Source organism: Chaetura pelagica, unplaced genomic scaffold (genome assembly GCF_000747805.2).
Source record: "Chaetura pelagica isolate M959 unplaced genomic scaffold, ChaPel_1.0 scaffold103, whole genome shotgun sequence".
Taxonomy (NCBI): Eukaryota; Metazoa; Chordata; class Aves; order Apodiformes; family Apodidae; genus Chaetura; species Chaetura pelagica.
The window spans coordinates 2234805-2245023 of NW_009953004.1; the positions used below are offsets into that span (position 1 = coordinate 2234805).

The 10219-nt window shown below is 42.7% G+C and overlaps 1 protein-coding gene across 1 annotated transcript in view; it reads left to right on the forward strand.

The window, feature by feature from the left end:
- ITM2A (integral membrane protein 2A) overlaps positions 1-9941 on the forward strand; it is a 15107-nt gene extending 5166 nt beyond the window's left edge. The window contains exons 2-6 of the mRNA XM_009996611.1: positions 3302-3433; positions 3648-3836; positions 5192-5302; positions 6397-6547; positions 8847-9941. Coding sequence (XP_009994913.1) covers positions 3302-3433; positions 3648-3836; positions 5192-5302; positions 6397-6547; positions 8847-8935 — 672 coding nt within the window. The 3' untranslated portion in view covers positions 8936-9941. The remainder of the gene's footprint in view (positions 1-3301; positions 3434-3647; positions 3837-5191; positions 5303-6396; positions 6548-8846) is intronic.
- The last annotated feature ends 278 nt before the right edge of the window (positions 9942-10219 follow it).

The window sequence follows — 10219 nt, forward strand, 5'->3', positions numbered from 1 at the left end:
CGGGGGGGGTGGGTTCCTGCTCCGTGGCGAGCTGCGGGGCTGGGCTCTGGGGAGAAGAGGAGCAGGGAGAGCGCTGTTGGCTCGGCTGCAGCTCAGCTCTCTCAGGAGAGAGAGCAGCTTCCCTCCTTGGGCGCATCTTCCACCTCTTGCTGCTCCGAAACCCTGGCAGGCAGCGGGTTGGAGAGCAGCTCTGCGGTGAAGCTGCCTGGGCATCTGGTAGCTCTAGCTTAAATTAAGAAACCAGCCATAAAGGGTTTGAAATAGAAACCCACGCAAATACTCTTTGTGGTTGGCTTTTCCTTCCTAACGAGTTGCCGTGTTTCGTGTGGGAGACTTTGTTTTGAAGGCGTCTTGCTTAGCTGCTGGTGTTTTTTTTTCAGTCGGCTGAAGAAGATCAGTGTCTAGGTAAATAAATCAGGAGCTCTAGGTGGGGAATATCGGGTGGTCTGAGTTTATTTGCCTTCGGGGAGTAAGAAAATTTTAAAAAAGGCAAACCAAACAATAAAACTGGTGAGGTTGGACTCCAGTGTCTCTGTACTTTTGTTTTTTCCTTCCCGTTTTAAGCTGTAATCGGGAAAAAGTTTGCCTTCCAGCCTGCAGAGCCTCCCCTGAAATAGCCTCCGTTGAAAAGGGGGAGGGGAGCAGAGCAGTGTTAGGTCTCAGTGGGCTCTTCTGAGCTGGAGGAGGGGTGTGTGTGCACAGTTAATACAGTAGCGCTGAATTACGACATCCAAAGGAGGGAGATGCAGTAGGGGAGCAGTGTAGAAAGATTTAAATTTTGAAAACGACAGTAGTCTGGCTAGTTTCTTCTAGGACAAACTCATCAGCTACTCATGAGGCAGCTTGTATGCTGCTTGTGGCAGCAGACATACTCTTACTGGCCCTAGACTGTGCAAATTCTGAGCATAGTCACTCTAATAAACACTTAGACCCTTTTTTCGTTTCTCATGATAGCTGCTCTTGTTTTAGGAGGTACACGTGCTGCTTTGTCGTCCCTGTCACAATATTCTCCGTGTTTACCTTTGTGTACATGGCTTTTTAACAACTCTTCAGTCTGACTTCAGGGCTTGGAGTTGCATGTAAACATCAAGTTCACAGTTTTACTCCAAGATAAACTTACTGTAGTGCTTGCGAATGTCTCCTTTTGCTGAGATATTTGTGCAGAGCAAACAAGCTTAATGGCTCATGTTGGCTGAAACAGCACAATGAAGGTCTCCTAGAGTATCTGCACAAAGCACTTGAGCTTGCAGAATACACTCCCTGCAGATTCTTTGGAGCTGACTCTGTCAACAGTATCTCTTGAGCTAGCTGCAGATGTTAACACAAGTGATTTTTCTTCCCTCTTATTCCTCGTTAGCTTTGCTTGGTGCTGCACAGCTTAGAACTGCATTTTCTTTGCAGCTTTTTGATGTTTTGTTGGGGTTTTATTTGAGCAGAGGCTTGGTAACCTCCCGGGGCCAAGTCTTGCTATTGTGTTCTCTTATCAGCTCTGTCAGCTCGGATTCATGCTGCCTGCATTGCTTCTTACATGCTAAATACCTTTGCTTTGTTATGTATAGTGCAAGTGTAGGTAATTACATGTTGACATCATCCAAGCACAAGGGTGGCTGTGGTGCCAAAACCTGCTGCAGACTCTAGTGTTCCAAGTCCTAGGCTGGGTGAGTAAGTTAATTGGGAGTGGTAAAAGAAGGTGGCAGAATATGAAGAGAACAAAATTAGTTTTGCCCTAAAAAGCAAGCTAACTGTAAAAGATGGTTTTCACAAAATGGTGTATGAATGTGGCATTATTCTGACTCAAAACTAGTTGGGTTTTTTTTGACAAATGTTTAACTAGCCAATTATGGCAGCTCGTGTCTTGCTGAACCAACATTTTTCTGTTTGGAGGATGCAAGAGTGAAATGTAGGAGTACTGATTTCTGAAAAACAGCTCGGGTTTTGTTTCAGTACTTGCATAACTGACGTGTTTGACTTTTACACTGCTCTATCTTGCTGAGCATGAAAATGTGCTGCCTTTGTACTCATACTGGGTGGCTTGTGATGCAGGTCACTTAAATATGTTGTGCTGTAGAGGGGTGCAAATAGTGGGACCCAAATAAAGAAAGGCCATGGAAGCTGCTGTGCTAAACTTAGCTACTGACTCGAGGAGCAAGACCAAGGAAAAGGCCTTTTGCTGTGAAATCCAACCTTTCTTCCTGACCAGTACAAAGAGCAGGTCTTATAATCTGCTAAATACCAGAGTCATGAATCATCAAGGGGACAAAGCTGACCCAATATATAATCTAAACTTCTTATTTTAAGACCCCAAGACCAGTGTTTGTTTGCCCAAAGGGAATCTTTAATCTAATTGTTTAGTATTTGACAGTACTTTGGCTATTCTCAACTTGTGCCAGCCTTTCACCTGGTAGTCTGGAAAGGCAGTTAAAGAAATGTTGAGTGTTACAACTTGCCATTTAGACACCACCACTAACTTTTCAACTGATATTGTACGACTCACCACCATGTCAGTGTCCTGCAGATGGTGAAGTAGTTTCCTCTGGATGCCAGTCATCTCCTGTTTGAGAGAGCACCGTGGGGGGGAAAAAACAAGTCCTTGAACTAGAGAGATAAGTTGCAGGCTGCTATAAACAAAACTTCCGTGGGACTTGGAAGGAAGAAGGAATATTCTTGAAGCTGCAGGGTTGGATGTGCCACAGGGACTTCTTTTTATTTGGCATAATTTGAAGCTGTATTTAAGCTGATGAGTGGTTTCTCTGTCATAGCAGAGTCCACTTGTGCATGTTGCAACTTCTAAAACCTGAATGCTTGACTTGTATCAGATGTTACCCAGCTAACACACAAAGTTGCATCTTCGCTTTCTCTGTTACTCAAGCTTTGTAAGGAAAATTATGTTCTCTTGTTCCATCTGATAGCAAGAGGAGGGTAGAAAATTGGCTTTTGGGAAGAGGCCTGAAAACCCTGTGTACCTTAAAATGTCCTTGCTCTACAAATCTTGCTTTCCTTGTACTATATTGCGGCTGCAGCAATAACTTCTGTTACAGTTATTTAAATTTCTCACATTTCTGATAGTTTCTGCATAAAGGCTTTAGAAAGCATCCTCTGATTAAGAAAATATCCTCTTTAGTGCTGCTTGAATACCGTAGTATTTCATGTGTTCTCTTATTATGTGGTGCCTGACTTAAAATTCTCACTGCACACAGAGAAGACGCCAGAGATGATGGATCAAAGTGAAGCAGTAGATAACAGCTTGCTTTAAATTTAAAGCAGCTACACTTTCTGAGTTCTGATCCCTCTTTGTTTAAAGGATCCAGAAGTTGCCACACACAGAGGTGAAAACTCATCTGGAAGATGTCTGTTGACTCTGCTGGGTCTAGCGTTCATCTTGGCAGGAGTTGTTGTTGGTGGAGCCTGCATCTACAAGTATTTCATGCCTAAGGTAATGTGAAAGTCATTTTTCTTGAAGCCTCACTGAATCAAAGAAGTGTAATTTAAAATGGACTGCCACTATAATGGAAAACCTTCAATAACTGGGACATGGAGACTGAGTGCTTTACAGAAGCTCCAGATGACGGACCTGAGCTTTGTGTTGGAAACGCAGTTTGAAAGCAACGTTCTCTGGAAAAATAACCAGCCTTGCTCTTCCCTTTCAGCACAAGGTGTACCGTGGTGAGATGTGTTACTTTGAAAATGAGAATCGTGACCGTGCAGCAGAACCTTACTTCCTCCCCATTACTGAGCAAGCTGACATTCGAGAGGATGACAACATTGCCATCATCGATGTGCCTGTCCCCAAGTTCTCAGACAGCGATCCTGCAGCCATTGTTCATGACTTTGACAGGGTGAGTACCCTTGGAGCTCTGAGGAACAGCTCACCTTGCTGCTCACGGGGAGACTATGGAGCACCTGCTAAGCATAACAGCTCCTGGGTTTTCATTCGTGAGACCTTTCATGCTTGCTGCCAGTGTAGGCTTCTCCTTGGGTGTAAGTGTGGGGAATCTGATCCTTTTAACTCTAAACAGTAGGCTTAACTTCTGCAGGGAGGAATGGTACAAGAGTGTTAGAGGAGCTCCTACCCACAGGAACTCATAAGTGGGTGCTTTAAACATTGTTGCCCAGTGGATGTCTGGAAGTGACACTTGCTTCTTTGGTCAAGAATCCCATGTAAATGATTCTTTTAGGAGAACATTGGAAACGTGAGTTAAGAAACAGGGAAACTGAGGATTTGGTCAAAGATTTTGCCAGAGTGTGTTACAGCAAAATGTAGAATGAAAAAAAAAAAAAGTGGGTGGCTCCTGCTTGGGTAAGTGATTTGTGAAATCACTTAAAGTGGCTGAAATCTAAAAGTGGCTGAAATCTAAAAGAAAATGCTGTGTTAGTAGTTGCACATAGTTTATTTAAAGGAAAGATGAGGGGATGGTTTTAATTTGCCTTTTTTATTAGAGCTATGTTGATAGTATTAACAGTTCTCCTTAGTCAGCTGTGGAAGCTCTCCTAGGGTGTTTGGAAAGCAAACCCTGGCAATGCAGATAGAATCATGGTAAAGACACTGACCTCTGTGCATGCTGCCTCCAACAGCAGCCTGGAATGCTGTGCTACCTGTGATCACAGGATTTGCAGCTTTTGTCTGTGTTGTCTTGACAGAATCTTGGCTGTAGCTTAAAGGATTCAGGCAACTTAAGAAGCTCAGTTGATTCTGGCTCAGTGCTATGCAAAGTCATACTAAAACAAGTAGATCTCTTAATAATTTTGATGTCTGCAGCTCTTGCACTCAGTCATAATGCTGATGGGATTTTCTAGAGACTAATACTTTTTCTGAAGAACTATTTAGAGGGAATAATTGGTCTTCAGCAGCTGGATACCTTTTGTTTGTACTGTGTTTAATTGGACTTCTTCAGTTAGGAGAGCATGTTCCCAAGTACCTTCTCTGTGTTTATACAGAACTGTACTGATTCAGAATTATGTTACAAACCACTTTTGCACAGAAATGAGATGGCTGTACAAGTCCTTTTGTAAACCATAGCTATAACCACTTGGTTTGCAAACATGGGAATAGCTGAGTTCTGGCACTGAATGCATCACTTTGACACTATCTGTGCATGATCTCCAAGCTTTTCAAGCTTCCTTCTTAGTCCTTGTAGAACTGTGTTCTAACCATCAAAGGTCACACTCAACTGAAAGCTTGTTTTCCAAACAGCTTTTGACAGCCTATCTTGACTTGCAACTGGGGAACTGCTACGTGATTCCACTGAACACATCCATAGTTATGCCACCAAGAAACCTGATGGATCTCTTCGCAAAGCTGGCGGTATGTGGAAACCCCCCTGGTTAATTATGCTGACAGGATCCCTTTTGAGTGCTGGGTATTGCTCCTGAGCTACAGTCTCTTGCTAGAACAGTCCTCCTGCCATCAGAGTGCATAATCCCCTGGCTCAGTCACTGTACTGGAGTTAAGGCCAGCTGTCAGTGTGTATTATGTTGAGCAGATTCATGCTTAGTGCTCCTATTAATACCTAGCTTTATGAAAGCTGAAAGCAACTAGCAAATAAGGCTAAATTTAGCTATTATAAAGGAATTTGAGAAAGCTCCAAATATCATTAAAAGCCTAAACCTGCAAGGACTACCAGAAAGCTGGCTTGCCCCCTGAGAATTTTGATGAAAAGCACAATGCTCACTGGTACTTCTGTTAGCACTGTCATTAGGAACTCACCACAAACACTTTGACTCTTCAGTGACTAGAACTGGTATTTTTCCAAGAAGACTTATGGGTCAGGTTGATAGAGCTTGCTGCTACTTTCAAATTAAATGCCATGCTGAGCTCCTGTGTACACTAAAAGTACCTGTCAAAAAAGTCAGTGACTCCTCTACCCCTAGTGCTGGAGGCCACCTGGTTTAACTTGGCTTGTTTCATTTTACTTCAGCTTCATGAATACACACTCCAAGTGTGTCTTCCTGCCCCTGTTCTTTAGGTGTTGATAAAGAGGAGTGGGAAGTTGTTCCCATAGTGCTGTGAGCTTCTGGTCAAGACTTAACTTATGGAGGTCACACTGCTTTTTTGGGATTAGAAATACATTGCCTCAAACATGGAAACTTTCCTCTCAACTTCAAACTTCCTGTTGTATACAAATAAACTTGAACAAGTTTATGTTTGCTTCATGTGAGGCCAGCAATGTTAAGGCTAACTGCACTTTGTTTGGATGTCACTGCAACTGTTTGAACTAGCCTTTATCAGTTCTTAACTTCTCTGGTATGCAGCTCTTCACCACTAGTATATTTTGGGGTTAAAAGGAAGGAAAGCTTGAATCTAGTGCTTGAAGCCTTTCCAAAGCAAGAGAGCGAAATGTGATGATGTTGGTTCATTGTTAGCAGAGTACTGTATCTCAAGGGTTTTTTCTTTTCTAGACTGGCTCTTACTTGCCTCAGACCTACCTAGTCCGTGAAGAAATGGTGGTTACTGAGGAGATAGAGAATGTGTCTGATCTGGGCATCTTCATCTACCAGCTCTGTGTTGGAAAAGAGACCTTCAGACTGCAGCGCAGGGACCAGATCACGGGTAAGTTCCCTGCAGTGAGAAATAAAGCTGTTCCTGGAACAGAGAAAGGGTAAATACTTAAACCTTTGGAGTTTTTAGACTTGGAAATCTGTTCAATATGAGCTGAAACTACTCCTAGAACCAATGGGTATTTTCCCTTACTTTCAAAGGAAGGGAAAAATCTGAAGTTCCCTTTGAACACAGAGTTTCAGTTACGGAATTAGAGCTTACATGCACAAACCAGGTTTGCACTTAAGCATATTTCTGTTCCATCTTCTGGTTGGAGGTGTAACTTAGTTTGGCCCCAGAACTCATAATCTCTGAAAAGGTGAGTCTGTAGGTGCAGCTTAGTCTGTCACTGTCCTATCTACGACTGGGTTACAGAAGCAGCAAGTAAAAGAATTATCTTCTGATTCACTTACTGTGAAAACAAATTAAAAATTGAACAAGTAGCTCTGGACATCCCAAACTTCCTCTCTGAAAGAGGAAGAGCACACCAGGGGAACTTCTGAGCCCTGTTTCTTTATGGCCTGTCTCTTCACACCAACCCCCTGCTGTTGTGTGAACAGGATTGATTTGGAGGAGGCCTGGAGTACAGAAATCTGATGCAAGGAGTTTTAGTTCACTGTGAACAGGGAACTAATCCTTTGTCACATAGAGCCTTTTAGGATGCAAGTATTGGTTTGTCAGAACTCTGTGCCCTGGTTTTTCTGCCAAGCTCTTGGGCAGGAGTTTCCTCAGCCCAGTTACAGCTTGCAGCATCAGGAGCCACATCTGCTGTCACTAGGTGGAAGGCTCTGCCTTTGGGAGCATCACAGGGGTCCTGTGTAACTGACAGGGTAGGGCACATGAAGGAACAGCAAATGTTGCCTTCATGGGAGGGAGAGACATGTGCCTCTTGGCTGTTGTGAAGATGTTTTTGTGAAAAGTCTGAATTGACTGCTGCTGTGACTGAAAGGCTGCTCTGCAGACAGTACTGCAGAGTATTTATGGTGTTTGTTAAATCATCTCACTAGAGCATTTGTTGACATCTTTGCTGCACAGTAAAAGACTTGTCCAGCATACTTGCACAAAAGGATTCTAGTAAATGAATAATGCCTCTTGGTGCAGTTTCTGGAACTAACCTTGTTTGCCCTTGAGGGCTGGGGTGGGAAATCTAGTGAAATGGAAGACTGCTGCTGAGGAGAGAGCTGCTCAGGGACAAGGCTTGTCTTGCCTCCCAGATCAGATTCCTAGCACGCCTCTCTGTATACAAGCCATGCACATGTAAATAATTAGACTAAAATGAATGAACTCCTGTAACTTGTGTGGAGAAGTCTTCTCATTTAGCTGGTGCTGCATTGGCTCTCACGTTTGGTAGAGTTCATGGGTTCATCTGTTAGGTCAAGCTGACCTCATGCTCTGCAGCAGTTCCCTGGAGGTATCACACAAGAAGTGGGCATTAAGACTGAGATGAATTGCAGGACAGCCTGACCTATTATTTATACACTAGAGCAGTGCTCTGCTGGGTTTGGCTGAAGAGCTTCTTGACTTGGCTGGGCAGCCTCTCCTGCTGACCTGGACAATTCTCTGCTTATTAAACAAGCTACAAGTCTTTCTTCTCTAGTGGCTCTAGATTAAAGCTGCTTTAGTTGAGCAGCTGGTCTTTGGTGGCAGGACTACTACGTTTGTGTCTCCTAGTGAAGGTTCACAGCTGATACAGGTAAACTGCCTGTTTCAGATCCAATGCTGGCATGTCCCAGAATAGAGAAAATCACTTTAATAGTGTTAGGAAAACTTCAGTAAGGTCATGAGCTCTGTGGCAAATCCTCACAGGGTGCTCATCAAGGTGAAAACTGCTCTGCAGAAGCACACTCTGTGTTATTACATACTGGGTGGAGGAAAGTGGTGATAAGGAGGTGGGTTTTTTTTTCCTGCTCTGTTTTTTTAGGTTTTTCAAGTTTTAACCTGTCATTTCAATCTGCTTTGCTGTCCCTTCTCTTTGTGGTTAGGAAGGGCTATGACAAATTTTGCCATAAATGGTCTATTTAGTGTCTGTTCTGTCACTAAAAGGATGGTGAGAATACTAGGAAAGAAGTGCCTGCTTGTTTTATCCATGTTTTTTTGTGGCCTCCTCTTCTGTTGTGACAATTCTGAAAATGAAGGAGACTTTCTGAAAGGAAACAAACTGATGTCATGCTCTGGTGGCAAGTTTCTGGCTGTAGAAACACTGTCCTGAACGATTTGGTCTTGCTGTTGCTCATAAGGGTACAAAACCAGTAAGTGTTCTTGGGGGTTCTGGAGCTGCTTCACTCAGGCTCTGCTCTTCTCTCCTCCCCAGGTCTGCAGAAGCGTTCAGTGGAGAACTGTCATTCCATCAGACACTTTGAAAACTCTTTCGTTGTTGAAACAAAGATCTGTCAGCAGTGAAAGGTGTTGGATGGGAGGTGACTAGTTCACACCTTCATTGAGAAGTCTGAGCATTAGACATCGACTTCTTAAATTAAAATGTGCAGTGATAATCAAAAGCCTTATGCATTTTCTGTGTATTGCTTGTATTTCAAAAGACAAAGTCACCATTTCAGCTTTCTTTGATCCTTGGTGTTACTTTTTAGTTGTCTCATGTAAAACTTATATTTGAGTAAGGTTTTTTTAGAAGGTTAATATCAGTTTATCTGTTGAATGTGTTTGATTTAGTGTAATCTGGGAATGGCAGAAAAATATATATATATATAAAAATGTTAACCAATTCCTTGGCTGGAACCAGTTCTCTTCACCTTAACTTTCACAGAATGATTAATATTAATAATCTGTGGTTTGCACATCTTGTGTAGTTCTGTAGAATAGCTCTGCACTCCGTATCCTGACTAAAAAAAACCTGATTGGTATCACTAAAGGTTTATTTTAACTGCCATGTGTGAAGCATGTAAAATCCAACCTCAGTGATCATAAACCTCTTAACACTACCCTCCTTCATTTTGTGCAATTACTGTATTGAATTCGTATGTATATTTGGAACCTTCCCTGAGCTTATGTTTAATTCTTCTACCTTGGTTTTGTGGTATTTAGTTGTTAGATTCAGATAGAGTTGCTCTTAAAGCTTGTCAGTATTTTTGGTTATGAATTGGTTTATCCTGTAACTTCGTATTTCAAGAATCTCTTCTGGTATAGCTCACTTGTAAATGTGACTGTAGTTGTAAACTTAAACTACTCTGGCTTATATAAACTTTTTAGGTCAACTTTTTATGAGCAAGTAGCACTATTACTGCAGTCAGAGCATTGCTCCTTGTTTGTTTTGTTGTTATTCTTTTTTTGACAGCTGCAGTATAAAGATAAAGAAGAGTTAGTGTCCTGCAGTTGACGAACTTGAGAGTTTTATTAAGGGACTTTATATTGGCATAAATTCTGCAACCCTATAATAAATGTTTCTCTAAAACTTTGGTGTTTGTGTCACTCGATGGAGGTCAGAGGTCAGAGTGCAGTGCTCTGGGACATGGGGGGATGTGATGGCTGTGGGCCTGGGGCAGCATGCAGCCCTCTGCCCTCTTACCCTCCCCTCTTTTCCAGCTTGTGAAGCTGAATTCCCTCTTCCTGCTGCTGTAGGAATGCTTTGTGGTGCAAAACAAGCTTGGAGAGCAGAGGGAGGAAGAGACATCTGACTGCAAATGATCCCTGAAGGGGCAGTGATGATCAGTGCTGTTAGCTGAAGCCATG